The sequence below is a fragment of the Drosophila arizonae genome, chromosome 5, assembly GCF_054131065.1.
Source record: "Drosophila arizonae isolate 15081-1271.41 chromosome 5, UAZ_ARI_1.0, whole genome shotgun sequence".
Classification (NCBI taxonomy): Eukaryota; Metazoa; Arthropoda; class Insecta; order Diptera; family Drosophilidae; genus Drosophila; species Drosophila arizonae.
This window is the reverse complement of record NC_142925.1, coordinates 20,866,043-20,889,380: the sequence shown is the minus strand read 5'-3', so window position 1 is coordinate 20,889,380 and position 23,338 is coordinate 20,866,043. Positions and strand designations below refer to the sequence as shown.

Sequence of the window (23,338 nt, the reverse complement as noted above, 5' to 3'; positions counted from 1 at the left end):
TATTTTATATATAAATACTATTTGATTATTTACTGAATATGTTTATTTCATTAAATTATCGTAAATTGTTTTAAACAAAAGAAAAATCGTATTCATAGAGTAATTTTACTACTTTTTTTATGAACAGCGAATCTTCAAAGAGAAGACAAGTCAAATGAGGAAACTTGTTGACAGCTTATTTATCTCTGGGATCCTATCCTTTCCATAGATGACGGTTTATAATATAAGTAGAATAAAAAATTCTTTCGACCTTCACCATACATCTTTCTTTTAGGTATGTGCTCATCCCGTTTGCTTCTAAATCCTTACTTAACAATAAAGAAAGAGCCTTAAAGTCAAATAATTTCTCAGCTTATCTCTGACACATTCTGTTAGTACAAGTGATTCTCTTGAATTAAATATATATTTTATTATAATAGATTTTATTTATTGACAGTGCAGAGAAAGTTACTTTAACTGCAATTAGATAAGTTAAGCATTGCGCATAATGTATATATATTTGATTGCCACAATTAAAGTTGTTATTTTGTGCAATTTATTTCTGTCGGCCATTGATTAAGAGTTCATTATAAAACAAACATGTTAATGCATTGTCCATGAGCCTGATGAAGATTCACTGAGAGCTGTTTGACATACTCTATTCAACTTATCGGATAAGTGTTCGCTATGCACGCACACACACACATACACAAACACCTTGTCAACGAGGAGAGCACAATAAATTTTATTCAGTCTCAATCAGATTATTATCAATACGACGTACGTATACGTCACGTTGTGTCCAACTGGAACACTGTTGACACAGTTGGCAAATACTTTTCGGTCAAACAAAAGGACGAATACAAATTCCTTTCAATCTGTGTGCGTTACGTACGTACGTACGTGTTGCACAGCAACTGTGCGTGGCTTCTGCTATCGCCGAAACGGACTTTAAAATCAGACAACAGTGCGACAAGCAGCCGAGAGCCCGACCATAACAGAACAGACCAGAGCAGAACAGAGCAGAGCAGAGCAGAACGGAACAGAAAGAGAGAGAAGAACAGGGCAGGAGCAAATATTTCCTGATATTCGAGTACGAGAGTCCGTCTACTTCAAGACACAATTGAGACGCACTCCATTTTATTTTCACACCGCGGCATCGTTTGTTCAGACACCGCGCACCAACACTAACAACAGCAACAGCAGCAGCAGTGGCAATAACAACAGCAACAACAACAGCCACTGCACGTAAATGGCACATTAACACACACACGAACACAAGTGGGCGTTGCTTATTGCTGGCGCACAGCGCACACACCAGTTGTCTCGCTCTGGCTCATGCATGCGACGGTCGTGGTGAGCGAGACGGCAATTGCTCGAAATGCCATTTTGTTTGCGCTTCTGCTGCGCCGCTGCCGCCGTCGCGACTGCATCCATCGAACAACAGCCAGCAGCTGGCAGCCAGTTTGTTTTCTCCCTTCCAATCGAGCGGCAGCGGCGTTTCCGCTCGCGTACTCTTCGACGCGTTCTCATCTCAAGCCCAGCCAAAAAGTGAGCGATCGCAGCAAATGCAATTCGGTCTGAGTGTAATTAAAAGATTTATTCGAAATCGGCGACGCCATCGCCGTCGTCAATGCATCTTCCACCTTCACTTGGAGCTAAACTAATGCTGCAGACGTAACGTAAACTAATTGTGAATGTGATTGTGAATGTGAATGCGAATGCGATTGCGATTGCGAGCATCGGCCGTTTGTCTCCACCATCTCCGACACAGTCTACGTCGCAGTCTCCGTCGCCGTTTGCCGCGCTGCCGAGTCGCAAGAATTTATGGAATTTGGCATTTGTGGATTTAGCGAAAATATTTTCATTGAGTGCGCGAGCAAATGTTTTTGTGTACGCTTCGCGTTCAGATCTCGTTCCCTTGCCCGTTCCCCTGTCCCGCTTACCCCGCCCCCGTTCCCCTCTGCGATCTAGCTTCCGTCGCAGCCGTAAAAGCAGCGTTAAAATCTTAAATATTCACGTGTAAATTCCGGTGCTTATAAATTTAATTACTATTTAAATTAACTGCAAGCCAAACGCAAAACGCGTGCTTTAACGACGGCATTAAACCGTCAATGTCTGTGCAAATCTAACCAAATGTGAATCAAACAAAGCCCACAGTGTTTCTCCTACACAGTACCAATGCAATTCAAAGGAATATACATATATATCTGTATGCATATATAGCTATAAATATACATAAATATTTCTGCTTATTTATAAAGTGCATGAAACAGAAACAAATTGAGAACAGCTCGCAGAGCAAAACATTTTTCACGAATTGGATTAAATTTTACCTGTTTAAAGAGTAAGTATATAGAAATCTTTGATAATGTATAATAATATGGAATGGGAGTTATATATATATGTCAATCAAAATCTAAATTGACAAGCTTAGGCATAGAATGATATTTACACTGAATGTGGAGAAGGTATTATGAAATAGATATTTGCTAAACTTTTATAGAAATATTCCAATTCTATATCTGACAATACAATGCATGAGGAAAATAATTATTATTAAATGTGTTTCTTATACGCACATATTTTCCAAATTCTTGCTTTAGATTCTTCTTATAGAACTGTGTGTTATACCTAACGGAAGTTTAAATAAAACCTTTGTCAAGTTAATGTTTTCTTTATAATAATTACGAAATACATGTTATACTATTATATTTTCAAATCACTTACAAATTTGATATATTTTTGTATTACTACATAAAATGACAATTTTCCAATGGGATTTCATAAAAGTGTAGAGCAAAAGAATTCCTTGAAGAAGCTCTAATTTATTTCTACTTTGCTTTATCCATTCTTTGTGAACACTAAAATGTTAGCTATCACAACATAACAATGATAATTATAGACTAATATTTAGTTTGAGTATATATATAAAACTGACAGATTGAATTAAAACGAATACACCTGAAGCTGAGTGATTAGTGATAGGTTTATCCAGTTGTAGAATTCATGTTTTATGTTCATTCAGGTTTAATTGAATATGCCAAATGAAATTAGCATCACTGTAGACTTGTTTTATATACATATATATATGTGTATATATATGTATAGATATTGATATATAAGTATATATGTACAGATTTCGACTATGATAAATTGCTTTTAAACATTTTCCTAAATTGAGAAATTTTTAAGTTAGCACTTGAATTTTAAAAGAATTTTAAAAGATATGTGTTTGACTTATTAAAGTATTAAAGTATAGAGAATCGACTATTTATATTTTTCGAATTTATTTTACTCTCTTTATACTAAACTGAATTCTTATACAACATAAATGTGTGTAGTTTTCATAAGATATGGCAAGCCGTTTAAATATATTTGTTTTATATGATAAATAATTTATAATTTAGCTGCAACTTTTTAATTCTCTTTAATATTTCCAAAATATTTTACGTACTCAGTTTAAAGTATCTTACTTTACTTGAAGAAAGCTTTTATCCTCACATCATATTTAAGTGACCAATAAACCAATTGTGAGATAAAATTGATAAGCGGATCTTAAATGTTGTTTTATGAATTGGTAATGATTTCTTAATACGACAGTTATTGACTTTAAATATTTTAAAAGAGAACAATAAAATATGAAGTCTTAAATATATTTATGGCAATTCGAATAAAAATTTGCTTACTTTTGTTTTGGTTTTTATATTACTTTTTTCATATATTTTGTATATATAACACATATATAATCATTTTATATATAATATGTAATAAATCGTATTTGATTTTTATAATAAATGTCATTCGAAATATTTATATAAAATAATTCAATTTAAATTTGACATATTTTTATTTACTATATAGTATTATATTATATATACAATAAATATTATATACATATATTTATTGTTGAAAATTTACCATTGATATAATGCTGAGAGAAATTTGGATGACAGAATAAATTGAGACATTTAGATAAATATTAAAATTCTTGTCAGAAAGAAGATTTGCGGTAGATTTTATATCTATTTATAGAACAAGTACACATATATTATCAAAAGTAATATTAAATTGCGTTGTTAAACTGTTATATTATAGATGCCGGTACTCAAAATACATTATAGGTCTCAAAAATATGAAGTACACCAAAAATAGGCAAATATCTTAGATAATTAGTTAAGTAGGTATGCAAAAGATATATGTCTCTATATACCTATATAGGAATAAACATTTTTAGCAGATCCGTTATAGCGCATAGTGAAATTTCTTTGAGAGGGATCTCTATTGCACTATTACGTTAACTAATTATGTGTAGAGGAACTCGTATATTTCACGCAAGACAACAATTTTAATGCATTTCATTGCCGTCTTTCAGCGCTTTTTTTTGTTTTTTGTTTCAACGGAAACTCGGACAAGGGAACGGCCCCATCATGGATGCCAGGAAAGCAACAGCAGCAGCAGCAGCAACAACAATAATAATAACAATAGCAACAGCCAACAAGCAACATCAAACAAGCAACAGCCACAACAACAACAACTAACAGCAGTCAACAATGTGGAAATGATAATTGCAATTGCCTGCGCATAGAAGCAAAGCCAAAGCGGTTGAAGAAAGCTGCAGAAAAAAGTCGAGGAAAATTCATCGAAAGAAGTTCGCTTAGCAAACAAAAGAAAACCAAAAATAACAACAACAAAAATAACAACAATAAAAAAAATAAGTAAAGACAAAAAGTAATTAAAGCTCTTGATACAAACGCGATGGTGTTTTACAATATGTAAATATAATTAGCCGAGCGGAGTTTTCATTCCTGGAATTCGCCATTGCCAACGGAGTTGGCAAAAAAGACAAACACAAATACAGTAACAAATACAAATACAACAACAGAGCACGCACACTGCAAGTCGACTAGAGAGAACCGGTCTTATAATTACTCTGTACCCCATCTCTCTCAACTGCGCCTCATCCCACTTCCACGGCGAATATAGTTTAAGAGTTGATCTTTTGTTTCTTTCGCTCTCTCGTCTTTGTCGGCCTAGAGACCGAGCTGTGGCTAAGGCCTGGGCGCGACCAAAACTGATTCCAAAAACAGAAACAGAAACAGAAAAACTGCAAACAGTAAACGGCCAACGGCAATTGGAATAGCAATTGGCTGTCAAAGCAAAAAGGAAAACTGAAAATTTGTGGCAAAAGCTCGCGGAAAACTGTGATTACTGTGATTAGTGTTGTGCGTGTGTGGATCTCTCTCTCTCTGTCTCTCTCGCTCTTGCTCTGTGTGTGTGTGTGTGTACGTGCGTTCATTATAATATACACCTGTGCGAACAAATTTCAATCGACAGATCGGGATTTGAGTGCGTTGTTGGCCACTGCAACTGCGACGATGGCAGTGTCCTGCCCAGAAGTTATGTACGGTGCCTATTATCCATATCTGTATGGGCGCGCAGGACCAAGTCGTTCATTTTATCAATATGAGAGGGTAAGTTGTCTTGACTCTTAACTTTTAACGCTTAGCTATATAATAATAATATTCCATATAAAATATAAGACCTGTACACCCTATGCCCTATACCCTGTGTCTTATACCCTCTGTTCATTCAAAGACTTTTACCGTATGCTACAAACTATCCTTGATTGACATACTTGACTTACCATTAGGTTGTTTATACGATTTGGCTCATTTCTATTCCTTGTCGAAAATGGGAGTCTCTGACTTTATAAGGTTCCTCCCAGCATATCTTATATTCAAAAGCCATTTGCTGCTTTATCTGTCTTTTGGATACTTTAGGCCTGAAAGCTATAGCTCTAGTTTTATTTTAGAGTCAGGGCTCACTTTATATTAATATATATTATTCTAGGATATTTGTTAATAATAAATAGATCCAAATAGGTACAAATAATTCGATAAGAAATAAGCAGGTCAATAGTCTCATTCAAGGCCAATAAAAAACAAAGTTTATAAGAGATAAAGAGTGTTAAAATGCCCATATTAAAATTTTCAAATATTCTAAATATAATAACAACGATAATTTTGAGTATTATTTATTAAATTTTAATTTGAAATTAGCTTTCATAGAAATTGACAGACAGAACTAGTTAGATTTGACTCAATATTTTTTCGTTTAGCATAAAAAAAAAAAATTAATTATGATAATAAATTATGGAAGACCCATACTTTTTCTTTTACATTTATTTGTGCAATATGCAATTTGAATTAAGAGACAATAGGAAATCATTAGAACATAGAATAGAGAATCAAAGTAATAGAGAATACTTTCTATTTAATAATAACAAATAAGCAATTTCTATTTTTGTCCATAAAATTCTCATTAAATATGCCTTAAGTATTTCAATTTTTCTTTTCTATTTACATAATAAAGTCTGACGAGACAATCGAAATTTATGACAGAATTCTGAAGCTCAAATTTTCTGAAATACATACTAAATACATATTTTAAATTTATAAATATATTATTATAAATGCTCTTGTGTAAGCTCCAGATAGTATTTTTTGACGGCCTAAGAATGTCTGCAATTAAAGGGGATAAAAAATCGAAATTCAATCGAAATTAAATTCAAAATTTGAATAATATTTATATTTAATCAGAAAGTGCATATCAATTTTTTATTGTATTCACTTAAATATTTTAAATTAGTAAAACAACGAATTGGTATGCAATATCTGATTCAATATAAATAATATTCAAAGCCCGAAATTTAATCGAATTTTTATTTTGATACTTTATTTAATAATATTTTGCCCAAGTTTTACACACATTAAAATATTGAATTTAAAAAAAAAATATATATATTATTCAATGAAACTTTATAATATAATAAGGCTCTATAGGCACTCTGAATCCATTAGAATTGGGTTTTCTATATATAAAGGTTTATTAGTTTAGCGCCACTGAAGCAGGGCATATATAAGGCTAGTATCAAGGTAAAAAGTTATAGTTACTAATTGCATATAGATGCTAGATGACCTCAATGTGACTTGTGTGTGTTTTTTTAATTAATCATAGTTGATTAAATGTGAGCAAACATACTAATTATAAACACGCACAATTCGAAACGCAGGGCATTGGACATTGGCACATTTAGAGAGAGGGAGACAGACAGAAACAGAAAAAGAGAGAAAGAGAGGGAGAGAGTGAGAGGGATGGCGAGTAGGTATAATTAAATCCACCTAACAAATCATAAGAATTCACGCAAAACGCAAATCGTTTTTCGATGTGGACGCAGCAGCAGCAGAGGCAGCAGCAGCAGCAGCAGCAGTTGAAGATTCAAGGAATTCCGCCAGCAAATGTCGCTTTGTTTCTTATTGTTGTTGTTGTTGTTTTTAGTGCTAACATTGATTTCGAAGATATTGTTGATTTTTTGTGTGCGTGTGCATGTGTGTGTGTGTGTGTGTGTGACAAGTACAGAAAAGTTCTCACGATGCCAGCAGCGCTTCACAGTTCTGCCCAAAAGGGACATTCGCATTGAATCTGAATCTGAAACTGAAACTAAAACTGGGTCTGGGACTGGGACTGCGTCTGTCTGTGGGTCTGCTGGCTCTGTGTCTTGGGTCTGGGTGCCTGGACTTGGGTCTGGGCCCTGTCCTGCGTTCGGCTGCTGGGAGCTTGTCGCTGTGGCACAAAGAAATTCTTGTGTCGCAAGTTCCAATTATACAAGGCCGCGGCACCAAATCGAAATTGGCCTTTTATGTAAGTAACCGATACGACACGATTCTGATTCTATGCTTTTGCATGACCATAAAGAGGTCCAGATAAACTCAAAAAAGATCCAGCTACACACACACACGCACGCACATAGTGAGAGAGAGAGCCTGGCTTCGGCTGGCCAATCGCAGATTGAGTCAGCAGCCAGCCTGCTGACCGCAGCGTTGATCGTTGATCGCTTGCCGCTGACCGGTGACCGGTTTATTTGCCCAGGCTCCAAAGCGCGGCCGAGCAGTTTTGTCGTCCCGTCGACACTTTGCCTTCTTGTATTTTTTTGGGGTTTCTGTTGGGTCTGTGTGTGCCCTTTCTCTTAATTTATTGTGTGTATCGCCATTAGTTCTTGCCGAGCACTTCAAAACGGCACAGCCAGAGCGCGTCCAGGCTCAGGCGACACAGTGATCAGGCGATAAGCCAAACAACAAACGGCAAACAGGCCGAAGCTGGAGTCAGAGATGTCGCAGGTTCGTCTGCCCCACAGGCCACAGCCAGGTGATTTATGCCGTGTGAGCCGCTCGCTGAGCGCTCAGCATAATCGAAATATCGCTGCAGCTAATAACAGACAAACAGAGAAAAAGCAAAAATCAACTGCAGCTGCAGTCGCTGCTGTTGCTCCCAGATAATTTTGTATCTGCGCATTGTTCGCACGTCGGCTACTGCACTTGGCCGGGCAGCGATCGTGTCGCCCGATAAGCGGCCAGGCGGCAACATATTGATTATGTGCTTAAAGCCGATTGACGTCTCCAGATATTGCCATCGATACAGATACAGATACAGATGCAGACGACTGAGCTCGATATAGAGAGATGCCTTGCCGAGTCCTGCTCGATGACGATGCAACTTTTGCCCTATCTAATTAGTTTTGCCTAGGTGGAGTGGGTGCGGAGGCGGAGGCGGGGGGCGTGACAACAAATTAAGACTTTTTGTAAACAGGCCGCAGCAGCATAAAGTGAGCTGTCGCAGCAACTGTGTCAGCCGCTGCTGGCAGTGCGCTGGAATGTATCCCCCTTCCCCCTCTCGCCAGTTGGCGCATTGTGCTGCTGCACATAAATCATGATTCGGTAGCCACGAGCTGCTGTCGATGCCTGCGCTGCACTTTTCAAATGGATCGTGCTGGTTAACCCATTATTAACCCCTCGGCTGTCTCATAATTGGCCTGCGCCCCTGGGCGTGGGCGAGGCTGCTTTAAATTTAGAAGCGTTTGCTCGCAAATGTGCCGTCGCGGGGTTATCGGCCACTTATAGAACGCTTGCGCTAATGGGCTCATTAAAGAGAAGCGAAGGCGAGCAGACGTCGGGAAGGTGCAACGTTCACAGAGGCGTTGGCTGGTGGTGGAGAGAGAGAGAGGAGGCGGGAGCGGGGGTTGTCGCAGCGCGCTCGTAAATTGTCTCGAGCGCCGCATTATGTTTGACACGTCGCCAAGCCGTAGAGATTGCGGCGTGATTATCGCCTTGTGAACGTCTCCGGACTGTGACCTCCCTCCCCCCACCGTCCCCCACCGACCAAAATGGGTTAGCTGCCCTTATTTTCTGGGCAACTGCGTGACAATATGCGAACGCTCGTAAATTTAATGGCCTCACTGCACATTTTCCATCAACATAAATTTTCGTATTGTGTCATTTTCAATTTGCACCGACGCGCCCATAACTCATCTAGGCTGCCAAAGTGCCTAACTCCCTGACTCTCTGACTATCTGACTGCTCAGCTAATGCCATCTCTTTCTATGCCTTTCAGTTCAATCAGGATCTGTACTCGTCCTCGGGCGTGCAGCTGGCCGCCTCGTCAAGCGCCTCCGGCAGCTCCCATTCCCCCTGCAGCCCCATTTTGCCGCCCTCGGTGAGCGCCAATGCAGCGGCAGCGGCCGTTGCTGCCGCCCACAATTCGGCGGCTGCAGCCGTTGCGGCCGTTGCGAATCAAGCCTCCTCCTCTGGCCTGCAGCTAGGCGGCGTGGGCGGCAGCGGTGTGGGCGTTGGCGTCGGCGTCGGCAGCGGACCGGCCAGCGGACTGCTCGGCTCTAATCTGCCCATTGGCAGCGGCGCCTCCAGCGCCGGTCTCGGCATGAGTCCCGTGCTGAGCGGCGCCGGGCCCGGCCACGGCCTGCACAGCCGGACACATCAAACCAAAGAAGAGGATCTCATCGTGCCGCGCAGCGAAGCTGAAGGTAAGCTTAAACTGAACTTTGTTAACAGGTGAACGGGTGATGAGGAAGGTGAAGTTCTTATTCATTGCTTGCGATGCTGGAATGCATAATATATGTCATTATATAGATACACTATATATTGTAGATGTAAATGTGTCTCATCCGTTAGTTAAAGAAAGTATATAAAGAAGTCTAGGAAAAGATAAGAAATAAAGCAGAAATGTATGAAGTATAATATGTCATATATTGAGAATTAGTTAATGAAGTAGAATAGAATCTATAATGAATTTGAAGACCTTATTGAGTGAAGTCTTTTCAATAGAAGTCGTATATATAGCAAACACTTTTACCTACCTATACCATTAGAATGAGTTCAAATATTCCTGCTACAGGCCAGTCATTCAGGCCCATGAAAATAATGGAAAATAGATTGGTTATTATATAGATATTATATAGATGTGCAACGAAATGCTATGCTTATTATAATATTGATATAAAGCACACACGCAGTAAATATATTGAGAACTTACCTAAAATTCTAATCGAACTGAAATTGATAATAAAAGATCAAATTATGTACATAAATACATAAATTTATAAAAGTTAATTTTTGTTAAGACTTTACCTAAAATAATTTGGGTATTGAAGCCCAAGAAAAATCTTAAAGTCCTCTTAAAGACTAAATTGACAATGAAATTAAAAAACTGAGGGTGAACAATGTAACAAAGATTTGGAGTTTAAAATAATACGATGAATACAAAAAACGATTTAGTAAAATACTATATAAAAACAAATTTGTTTGTAGATTTGAGTTTAGCTGGATGATACTTTGGCTTGTTGGAAAAAAATTGCATTTTCGATTGAAACTATGAAATGAAAGCAGACTTAAAAACTATTTAAATTTTATGAATTTCTAAATAATATAATATAATACTTATAATTTCTATAATATGTTCCATCCTAGTTTTTCTAGCACTTCAGTATATGTACATATATAAAGAGCAGCAAAGCCTAGAACTTAGTTTTCTGCATAGCCAAAGGAACTTTTATATATACCTGAAAAATATTCACAGATATATTGTATTTATTTATATGATTGTCCGATAGTGATATACATGTGTATTTATGCTTTTAATATCCAGCTTAGCGAGCGATAAATCCAATAAAAATAAGCATGTTTATTCACATTGCTGGCTGACAGCAGCGAAGATCGATTGTGCGCCATGGCTGAAGGAATGTGCTGCCGTTTAAATGTACCGAAGAACGTGATGGAGTGACCGAGTGAGTGAGTGAGTGAGTGTGAGAGAGAGAGAGAGAGAGAGATCTATATGTATAGAATGTAAAAGAGAGAGAGAGAGAGATAGCGAGATTGGTTAATTAATTTGCACATTTTTGAGATTGCTCGCCGACATTCCGACGAGTTAACATTTAATAATTTATATCATATTTTGTTGCGGAAATGCAGCAGCAGCAGGCAGCAGGCAGCCAGCAATGCAGCAATGCAATGAAGTTCGCACCTCCGCTCCGTTCTATGATTGTCATTGAAATAATGAAATATTTGAATGAATATACATATATGAATTTGTTTGCAGCGCGCCTGGTGGGCTCCCAACAGCATCATCACAACGAATCATCCTGCTCCTCTGGCCCGGACTCGCCGCGGCATCCGCACTCGCACGCGCACTCCCACGCCCATTCGCATCCGCACTCGCTGCACGGCACGGGGCCAGCATCCGCGGGCGGCGTCGGCTCAGCCACGGGCGCCATGTCCAAGGAGCTGCCACTGGACACCAGCAGCAGCAGCGGAGGAGCCGGTGGCGGCGGAGGCGGCGGCCTGACCGGCATCGGCGGCAGCAACAGCCAAGGACGCGCTCAATATCTGTCGGCCACCTGCGTTGTATTCACCAACTACTCCGGCGACACGGCCAGCGTGGTCGACGAGCACTTCTCCCGGGCGCTCAACTACAGCAATAAGGAAACAAAAGGTAGGTGCACACACTGGCTCCACTCACTCCCAGTCGCCCCCCCTCGACTCACACTCGGCATTTACATGCTGATCAAAAGAGCCGCACATGTCATGTACTTGTCCCGGCTGTCAGTTTGCGTGTTGGCGTTCGCAATTACCCGGAATCGGCAAGGGAATCAAGCCGGAGCCCAGGCCAAAATCTCATAATTAGCCAGGAATCAGAGCGAGTTATTAAAATGTCGCGTGCAATTCGGAATGAAGTGGGGAATGGGGAATGGGACTGGCAATGGCAATGGCAATGGGAAGTGCCCATTAAGTAGGCCTACGCTCGCTTCTCAGAAATTCAAATTGGAACTGAACTCAAACTATGATCCGATTAGATTCCGTCCCATTCTCTCAGTTGACATAGAAATTGTTCTCCTTCGCTTTGCCTCGCCTTGCAACTATTCAAATGAACCTCGCGTCTGCTGCTTTGCTTTGCTGCTTACAAGAGATGATCAGCGTCTGTCTGCCTTTAGTCAGACAATGCAGCCGACGCCCTCTCCCCCTCCCTCCGCTGGCCCTCGCCTTGCAGTTTTGCCCCATTCGCAGTGCCGAATGCCATTGCGTCGCACAATAAACCAAATAAATCAAGTTGCCACTTGCCACTCGCTTGTTCTTTCGATTTCAAAATTAATTACCTCCTTTAATGAAGATAAACGTTTTGTTTGTTCATGCTTGTCCCCGTTCCCTCAACCAGCCGCCCTCTCGCCCTCTCGCCATGCCTTATCCCATCTCTCTGTCCTGTCAGCTTTTGTGGCCTGTCGTGCAGCTTCTCCTTCGCCTCTCGCTTCTCGCATTTCGCTCTTTCATATTCATTTTATTTTTAAATTGTATGCAATTCTTTGTGCTCGCATCTGCTTAGAACACACAACAAACTAAACGAAACACCAAGTACTACATGTGCTCTGCGGCTTGCGAAAATGCTTTGACAACTTTCAGTCAAATTTTAAAGCTGTGGCAAACCTCAAACAAGTTGCTAAAACTCGAACTGAGCCGCAGTTTCTTAATATGAATATTTTACCAACATTTAAGAGGGGTAGAATAAAAGAGACAGTGGCAAACAGCCCTACTTTACATACATGCGGATGGTATGATGGATATTTTACTTAGGTTCAATTACTGAAATAAAAACAGTACAGTAATCCAGTTATAACGGCTCCCTCCACTTATAGCATCCGAATGGTAGTTCTGGTCACCAAACAAACATTTATGAATAAAGTTACATGTTTATAGCGCTGTCTAGGTATATCCATTTGGGGGCCCCTTTTGCATAAGAATGTTTAAAAATGTTAAACGACTTTTTTCAATTTTCTGGGGCCTGAGGAGTTATCTATTCTGTCTACTTGTCAATTCGGTCCTACTCATGCTTACTGTCACTTTTCAATAATTATACCGATAATTACGAATTTCACCATTCCGCAATATGAAAACTATATTAATCATGGGTCTCTTTGCTGAAGAGGTTTGGAGTTATTCTTCTGCAAAACTCAACGATTGCAGCACCTATAATCATACTTAATTTCGTGATACTAAAATCAACAAGATTTGCAAATATCCAACTTTTGTGTACTTGCTAAAATTTTATTTTATTACTATAAAACTGTGGAACAATGTAAAATATGTATATATATTTGTCATTAGAATTTCTAAGTTGCTCATATTTAAAATTCCTACTCTTAGTTATCCATTTCGCTTCAAAGTGTCTATTCAATAATTGACAAATATTTTGAAGTCCAACTAATTTAACAAGCGCATAAATTTTCATCAATAGCTGCATATTCTGCTCAATCTATCAATTAGCACCTGTTTGGTCGTCACACAGAGACATTTGCATGCTAAGCAGGTCGTTCAGGTAATGTTTATGTTTGGTACGTGTTCCTCCAGTTCAAGTTCAGCTCATCTCAGCCCATCTCAGCTCAGCAGCAACCACAAAATTTGGCCAATAAACGAGCAGTTCAACAATTTGTGGCTTTATTTCTTTTTACCGCTAATCGCAGTCGCAATCGAAATCGGAATCGGAATCGCAATCGTAGAGTCGCATTAAATGCTCCGCTGCCTTTTATTGAGTTTCTGTGGCTGCCAATTCGCCAGGAGGCAGTCAGCAGGGGTGTGTGTTGGTGCAGGGGGTGGGTGGCTGGCTGTGGAAGGGGGAGCGACAATGGCTTTGGTAGATATGGCTCACAGTTTGACGCTTTGATTGCGCAATTTTTGGCTCAGTAAAATTTGATTCGACACGCGCTTTAATTGCAAATTCACGTTTATATTGCCTGAATAAATCCAATCAGATTCAATCACTATTCCAATATCATTGAGCTACCTGAAAGAGATTGTGTGTATGGGTGTGTGGGTGTGGTATAGTCAACATGTATAATTTAAGATTTCATTTAGATGAAATTGTTGAACAATGCGGGTTTAACTAATTGTAAAATATCTTTTGGCAATTATCTTTTTATATGAGAAGACTTTGGAATAGAAAATCGGGTAATAGAGTATGGAGAATATAAAGAAAAGAATAGAATAGAATAGAATAGCAAAGAAAAGAAAATGGAGAATATACAATGAATAAAGAAGAGGAAACGGATCTTATAGCAAAGAAATTAGAGAGAGCATATGGGAAAGAAATTATAGAATTCTCATGAATTAATATAATATCAATATATCAATATAAATTTCAATTAAATCATCGTGGTCATAATTCTGAAAGATTCGGACTTTACTTTTTAGATAAGCCTAATGTTTCTAATGAGAATAATTCTTAGAATATTATCGAGGAAATCATATTCTTATCGTTTATTTAGAAAATTACCTAGGAGCTGAACTATATCCTAAATTTAAAACTTCTTCCATTAAAAAATTGTAATCATAACTAAAGAATTTTCTAATATATAAATGGGACTTGGCTCCTTGACAAAAATAATCAATTGGCCCTTTCTAAAAGTCGGCTATAATTATATTTGAAAAATGTAGATTTATTTTTTTATTATTTTTATTCAAAATAATCTGTCTCAATGCATTCTCAATTTGATAATTAATATATGACGTGATGCTATAGACATTATAAAAGACTTTAGAAAGCAAAAGTGATTTGACAACATTTATATTCATTGTGACTATGATAGTTAAGAAGTAGTGCAGTGCATAAATTATAAAATTATTATTTAAAATTTTAATTTTCTCAATCATTTTTCCTATGCTATTTGATTGTGAATGGGGCAATTGTCGAGTACTTCTGGGCATAGGCTGCATATCTCTATTAAATCTCTATATATATTTAAAATATTTGTCTTCATATTTACTCAAGTTTTATTAATATACTAAATTAAATAGTTGGAAAAATTCACACAAGGAAAAATATGAAACGCAGCAACTTTAATGATTTTTCTTTAGTAACGTGAATTTGCCAAAATAAATTCACATAAAAATATATTGTAAAAGAATTAACTGAAAAGTAAATTCTCAATCTGTAAGACTTGCAGAGCTTCAGAAATGTTAAATCTAATTATTAACTAATATTGTTAAAATCAAATGGGATTGTTTAAATTATTTTAGTTTAGCTAATGTATAGCCACAACAAAACCACTCAGCGACTGAGCAAGCTGTGAAACTTGCGCAATTCAAACGTAAAGAAAACAAAACAAAAATATATTTGAAAAAAAATAAAAATAAAATAAAATAAAAACAAAGCACGAAACAAAAAACAAAAAAACTTTATTCACGTTTCAGTTGTTGTTGTTGTTGGTTTTTTATTTAGCTTTATTGTGACGCTACTTAATGGTATTTAAAGTTCATTTTGGCCATTTGTCTATTTGAGTGGTTAACACACACACACACACATTCACAGACAGTGATTTTTGCATTGATGTGCGCACTTTTAAAAACTATTCAGTATATTTATATAGATTTTTCTCGTTGTAGCTGCGATGTGCAGCTATTTGTTGTTGTTTATGTATAATATATATATGTATGTATGTGTATATATATGTACATATATACATATGTATATGTGTATGTATGTATGTATATATATATATATATAGATATATATCTAGTTGGAATGTGCTATAAAATGTCGCCGGAATGCGATGTGGTCGATGTTGTTGTTGTTGCTGTTCACTGATGCTGCTGCTGCTGCTGTAGTTGTTGTTGTTGTTGTGCGGTTCGTCTGGCGGTGCCAATGCCGAATGCCGCATAGATTCCTCATTACGGTTTTAAAATGCATTTCAATTAACTGCTCACTCGAGATACACTCGCATGGCACACACACACACACACACACACACATGCATACACACACGTGTAGAGTGTGTGGCACGCTTGCACTTTCAGTTGTTGTGGCTTCTGTTCTGCTCCTAAAATATCATCGACATCGAGAGAAAATGTGTAGATGGCCCGAGACGTTCTCAGCTGCAGCCTTCAGCTGTTGTTGCTGTTGTTGTTGTTGCAGTTGCTTCTGTTGTTGTAGTGCGGGGCCCCCAGTTTTTTTTTTCTTTTTTCCTTTTTCTGTGGCACTTTCATATGATATTCGAATGTGCTGCGAGCATTTAATTAGATGCTTAAGGAATTCGATTTAAAATTCCTTGGCACCCGCCGCTGACGCAGATGCCGGCCGAGCCCTAAGCAGGCCTATATTAAGGCAGGCGCTGGCCAGCAAAGGACAAAGGACTCGTGTGCGTGTGTGTGTCCTGTGATCTGCGCTTATCAGCTAACTGTTATCTGCCGTGTGCAACTTCATTAGATCAGGTGAAAGGTGAACGGCTGCACAGGTAGCAGTTGCAGCAGCTCAACTTTGGCGGCTTTCGCTTTGAGAATGAAAGTGAAAACGATGCGGGCGGTCGGGCGGTCGGGCGGCCGGACGGAGAGTGTTTGTCAAATCTGGCTGCAGCTGAGGCTGGCTGCTGCTTGTTTGCACATTAATGGGAATTCCTGACCGTCAGTGGGGCGAGTGAGTGAATGATGCTCAAAGTTGGCGACGATGACGACTTTTTTGCGCAGGCTGCGCAGCTGAATGGGGCACGCGGCATCGCTAACCAACCAAGCAGTCAAGCAGCCAAGCAGCTATACAGCCAACCAAGTCAGTCAGCCAAGAGACAAGCAGCATGAGGCATAAGGCATGAGGCATGAGGCAAGAGCCAACTCAGCCACATCATCAGCATTCAAGGCACACTCACAACGTGCCGTGGCAAGTCGCGACTTGTGACTCGCGACGGCTGCTTCGCTGCATATCCTCAAAGCTGCTGCGTACCCTCAGGAGCAGTCGCCTCTACTCGATGAAGAGTCTAGCGGCGACTCAGTTGTGCAGTTGTTGTGTATATATTTTTCTCTTGAATTGAGTTTGGAATGTTGTCAACGCAAATGCGCCTATGCACTGTGCCTCCGACTACGACTCTGACTCTGACTGTGGATATGGCTGTGGCTGTCCCCAGTTGCAGTCCTTGGCACATGTGCATGCATGCATGCATGCCACAGACGCCAGCCAGCCAGCCAGCCAGTCAGCCAACCAAAAGTTGTTGCTATTTTCGGCAACAATTTTCAAGAGGCAACGGCAGCAGCAGCAGCAGCAGCAGCTCCATTACACTCCACACACTCCACACACATAATGGAGATGTCTGCGTGTTCGTCTTTTGCGATTTCATAAGCGCGTAGATTTACAACCATTTAATACAAGTGATGATCCTGAACAGGGCAGCGACAACAAACATTCCGCTCAGTTATTTGCAACAAGCCGTGGCGCCGACGACACAACACGTCGAGTACGTGGCTCCCTCAGCAGCCATTTGCTGCTCCTGCTGCTCACTTTATCATTATGCACTTGAATTGAATGGCGAATGGGGAGTGGGGAATGGGGAATGGGAAATGGGGATGGCTACACTCCTCGAGTTTTGGCCTATTAGAGTCGGCCGATTCGACTGGCAACTGGTTTGAGTCTCATGCTTTTCGATCTCTTCTCTTTGCAGATGGCAGCAGCCCAATGTCGAGTCGCAATTTCCCACCATCGTTCTGGAACAGCAATTACGTGCATCCCATACCCGCCCCCACGCATCCACAGGTAAGTGTCGGCTGCATAAACAATTGCCCACAAAAGCCGAAAAGCCGAAACGATTAAGTGCGATACGTGCCGCAATTACCCAACTCCTTCGGCTCTTGCAACTGCGGCACGCATTCGCAAAATAAGTTGTAATTCGATTTGCTCTCTCTCTCTCTCACCCATCGGCAATATCTCTCCGCTTCGACCCATCCAGGTTAGCGACTTGTACGGCACCGCGACAGACTCGGGCTACGCCGCAGATCCCTGGGTGCCGCATGCGGCCGCCGCGCACTATGGTTCCTACGCGCATGCGGCGCATGCGCATGCAGCCCACGCGCACGCCTACCACCACAACATGGCCCAGTACGGCAGCCTGCTGCGCCTGCCCCAGCAGTACAGCCACGGCACAAGGTGAGTCCGATCGCAAGACACTGCTAAAAGCATCAAATTGTTAGCATGACTCTATTAACTAAATTAAGCTAAATGCTCATACTAAATCGTAAATTAAATTTCAAATTTTGATTGCTCATTTGCAAACTAAAATATAAATTCTGTTTCTGATCAGTTGAAATGCATTTAGAGAAAACTCTCATGGCTGCAGTATGACAGCTTGCTCTAATATCTAATGGAAATTATAAATAGTTTAAGTTAGTTTTAGTGTTTCAAATTTCTTTATTCTTAAAGATGCAACGTTAAAAAGATTTTATTCATTGACAATATATTAAGCTGTTGGCAATTATAAGTCTTATGCAACTGCAATCAGTATCATATCATGCCTATACCATGTGAACCTTCATCATAATATTAGTTGCAATTTATTTTACTATTTTCGGTTAAAGTAAGTGAAAAACTCTAATGACAAAAAACATAAAGCAAATTATCTAATTTATAGATAGTAGATATCCTCTATATGGTATATGCATATTAAGAGTATAATATATTATTTATTTTATTATATTATTTATTAATTAATATTATTTTATTATTATACTTTTTATGTATATTACATTATATAGAGATAATCTATAAGAAATACAACTTTTTTAACGCAGCTCTTCACATAAAATAGTTCTCCTTGAATACGTAACATATACAAAAATATAATAATAATATATAAATGCAGTAATATTATATAATTATTTACAAAACAATATGATAATCTTATATTAAAAAAAAAAATATACATATATGTATATAAATATTAAATAACAGCTAATAATATATATTTTATTTGCTCAAATTTTTATAGCATATATAAATTATAATTATAAAAATAAACCTATTAATTAATAATAGTAATATTTTGTAAATATAAATTATATTTAGCTAGAAAATAAATTGTTTATCCTATGTATAATATAATAATATAAATATACAGTGGAATCCGGCTATACCGACGCTCAAGGTACGCTATAATCGTATAAATTTGCTCATATCAGTTTGTTTGGGGACCAGAATTTCCGTCGCAATAACCGTACAAACTCTGTAAGCTGAGTCGTTATAGCCGAATTCTAATGTATGTATATATAATAGATAACAACTCAATGGCAAGTACTTGAAGACAATGTCAAGTATTTGCATCTGCTTTAGACTGAAGCTAACTCTAACTTAAATTCTCGATCTGGTTTTTGCATATCACTCGCAATGGGAAATCGCTCTGCTTGGCATCGGCGCAGACTTCACCACGACCAGCAGACGGCACATGCCCTGGAGAGTGCGGCAGCCTACTCGAGCTATCCGACAATGGCAGGTGCGTACCCACTCGACTCCACTGGCCACAAGGACTCGAGGCATGCTGGCCATTGTCATGGCAATGGCGATGGCTTGACCTCTGTTCATTGTGATTGTGCTTTAATGAAATGTCTTTTATTTGTATTTTATTTATTTTTTGGCTTTTGCTGCTGCTCTTTGTTGGCCACAACAAAAAGGTCTGGAGGCTCAAGTGCAGGAATCGTCAAAGGATCTGTACTGGTTCTAGATGACAGGCGGCCAGTGTTATCCCACGCCACGCCGCCAGGTGTGAGGGGGAATTCTCGTTGATGTACAAATGAATGAAAGTGACACTCAACAAATAATGCAAATAAATCAACAGCAGCAGGCAACCCAAACAACAAACAATAAACAATAAACGGAAGCTCCGCTAATATTAAGCTAAAATGAATAAATCAAGAAGAAGAAGAAGAAAAACCTAAACACACAGCGCTGAGTCCTAGCCCCACTTATACATACATAGATACATATACATGTATGTATACTATATATATCGAACAGTTTAGATTCCGTTAAACGTTGCTGAAATCTGACTAGCGATAGAGGATAATTATGAATTGTTTGTTTGTAATTAAAGTGAGTCTGTGAGGATTTAAATTTACTTTTACTCTTAAATATTTGTAAAACAATTCGCGTATTAAAAATTGTGTAATTTTTGTATTCTATTGTATTGTATTGTACAACCACCACCCCCCTCCCATAATTTTAGCATCCCATATCAGCAAGTTAGACACGCATACATATAAATTATGAAGATATATACCTATATATATACAATATAATATATAACACACATATATATATACATAAATATATATATATATATATATATATATATATATATATATATATATATATATATATATATACATATATGTATTCTTATGCATAATCTGCGTTAGAGTTTTTTGGTAACAATTTACTACAGCGATAATAATAATAATTATAATTATAATAATAATGAGACACACTAATGATAATAATCAACATTTCTTGTATAGTTAACGACTTGGACATAACGATTTGAAAGCTAGAATTTATTTTGTTTAATATCTTCAAATTTCAATTTCACAAATTAGGTTATACAAATTGAAATGCAAATGAAAAACAACAACAACACACAAAAAAACACGACTAAAATAAAAAACAATTTGAATACAATCAAAATGCTTGTATTTGTTATTTATTAATTTTTTAATTTTAAAATAGATTCTAAATTATTCTCTCTTCCAATGGTAAGTATTCTGTTTAGAATGTAGTCAAATGAGGCAACTGCCTGAGTTTCTAATTGGAAAATGTAACCAATCCTAATCTTGTTGACGGATATAACTGACTGCCCAATAATCGGCCTGTTGTAAAATAAAACATCTATGTTTTAGCCAAGTTTTCATGCAGGCTCTCAGTGGGCTTTTTTCAGAATCCACAATCTGTTTGAAACACCTTTTTTTAGCTTTTCCAATTTTCTGCTATATGGCATCATCAGAATATTTATTAGCCCAATAACGTATATTTATTTGTAAAATCTTCATGCCGTAGCCAAATACACGACGCAAGTGGGCAATTCAAATACAATCACCCCCTATTATCAACAACCTCGCTACGGCCCTGATAATAGCCTCTAAGTAAGCTATTCCCTTAAAGAACATTCTAGTCTAAACAGATTATATAATTATCTAATATACATATCCATACTCAACAAATCTTTAGCTCTAATTTCATTAGAAATATAATATTACATCCACTGTGCATGTCAATCATGTTTGATTTACTATATACAGTAGAGTCCCGATAATTCGAAATGGCAAGGGAACAGAATTTTTTACGAATTACAGAAATTTTTAGTGGTGTAGGAATTATTGAGAATCAATTGTTTCTCAAAAATCATAAAGCCCCAAAAGAATAAGATACAAATGATTGAAAAACCGTTTGCATGTCTTTTAATAGACTAAAAGTTCCACTAAATAAACGAAGAGTTGATCAAGCAACCAAATGCACATTCAAGGTATCGTATAAAATCATCGCCACTTTGTAGACAATTATAAGAATTATTAATATTTGAAGGCCCCACAGCTCACAGTGCTGCTTATACCCTTCTTAAGGTGCCTTTGGTAACTGGCTAACCAGCTAAATGCCTGGCTGGTCTGTCGATTGGTTGCGATTAGAATCAATGTTACATAACATAATCAAACGAACGATTGCTCCTGACTGCGCTCGCATCCTGCCAGGCCGCAATATCGCAGTCATAATTTATGCAAACAGTCGACTAATGATGCCATTCGAATGTGGGAGAGGGGAAGGGGATAGAACGATGAGCTCGCTCCGCTCAGCTCCAACCGATATGAATCAAGAAACAAATTTAATAAACGTTCATATCACATGTTCATGTTTTCCACGCCATTTGGCCAGGCGCCTTATTAATCTCGAGCTATTTATCATCGGGCAGCGACTGCGGGGGCCCCAACAGCCAACCAGATGCATAATTAATGAAAAACAAATCTCAGATAGGCGCTGCAGTCATAAATAAGACACACATTTGTGGACGCCACTGTTGCGACTCGAAGAGCTCTACACTCTAGATACAGATACAACCGGAGACACACAGATACAGATACAGCAATACAGATGCAGGGCAGTCACTTCCTGAGTTGGCTGGACGCTCTTATTGTTATTGCTATTATACAATACGACGAAAGGCGCGTAACATATTATTGACTTTCAATGACTTATCGCGCAGTTGGTCAACTTTGCGCGCCTCATCGAGCCTAAGTTCAGACAGCCAGCCAGGCAGCCAGGCAGATCCTCTCCTGCTCATGAATTAAAGATATGTACAAACGCGCGACATGCTCCCGTGTGCGTATTTACATCAAGTCTTTTTGCCACTGCCCGGCCAAAGCAGAACGGACCAGACCAGAGGCCGGACTGGTTCCAGCTCAGACTCGGCCTCTGCCTCTGGCTCTGGCTCTGTCTTGGGGTTAAGCTAAGAGAGTGAGAGAGCGAGAGCGTGAGCTTGGGCAACAAATTTATTACCGATCGATGGCTGTGGCAGCCGTGGCCACATTATTTTAGCATAAGAATTCCATAATTCGAGACACAGCTCCGGCTGGGCCCCTAGCGTCGCCAAGGTGTTCAACAATTCGCCAATGCGTTTGCCCTGGGTTTATCGCTTTTTAATAACTGCACGGTCAGTGCTTAAATTTGTTTTTGCTTCAGTTTCAGTTTCGGTTCTCCTCTGCTACTGCTACTGTTTCTCCTCCTGCACCTTTGTTTTCTTTTCACGGCGTTGTCACTCAACTTTGGCATACGACAGATGGTTCCGTTTTTCCGTTTTTGGCGGCACTTCCTTCTTCCGCTGGGCCAGGCCAACAAGACGACATATGACTGAGGCCCAGCAGTGAATCAGCTTTAGCCAACATCACAAGTTTATTGTCGCATTGTGTGCTAATGAGCTGTTCTACCATGAGAATCGGCTACTCCAAGAGACTTGAGTACTTCAGTCCCTATATCTAGGGCTTGGGTTGCAGTGGGTCAAATGGTGTAAGGCGAGCAGACTTCAAGACATTGTAATGTTTAAAAGGTAAAGCGATTAGCAATAAATATATTTGTATACAATATACATACAAGAAATATATATACAGATATCGAATGGAGAAAATGAGCTGAAATAAGGAGTAGCGCAAAAAGAACAGAAGAGAATAGAAAA

The 23,338-nt window shown here is 38.7% G+C and overlaps 1 protein-coding gene across 1 annotated transcript; it reads left to right on the top strand.

Annotated features, from left to right (window-relative positions):
- Window positions 1-791: 791 nt before the first annotated feature.
- On the top strand, window positions 792-20,235 carry vg (transcription factor vestigial). The gene is made up of 8 exons (XM_018013375.2): window positions 792-2,326; window positions 4,355-5,453; window positions 9,430-9,856; window positions 11,428-11,820; window positions 17,798-17,889; window positions 18,083-18,279; window positions 19,545-19,618; window positions 19,797-20,235. The coding sequence occupies exons 2-8, from the start codon at window positions 5,358-5,360 to the stop codon at window positions 19,844-19,846; spliced, it is 1,329 nt and encodes a 442-aa protein (XP_017868864.1). The 5' UTR covers window positions 792-2,326; window positions 4,355-5,357; the 3' UTR covers window positions 19,847-20,235.
- The last annotated feature ends 3,103 nt before the right edge of the window (window positions 20,236-23,338 follow it).

Coding starts and splice junctions, on each gene's coding strand:
- vg (XM_018013375.2), top strand. CDS start 5,358: ATGGCAGTGTCCTGCCCAGAAGTTATGTACGGTGCCTATTATCCATAT. Junction 17,890..18,082: donor CCGCCCCCACGCATCCACAG/GTAAGTGTCGGC, acceptor CGACCCATCCAG/GTTAGCGACTTGTACGGCAC. Junction 18,280..19,544: donor CAGTACAGCCACGGCACAAG/GTGAGTCCGATC, acceptor GCATCGGCGCAG/ACTTCACCACGACCAGCAGA.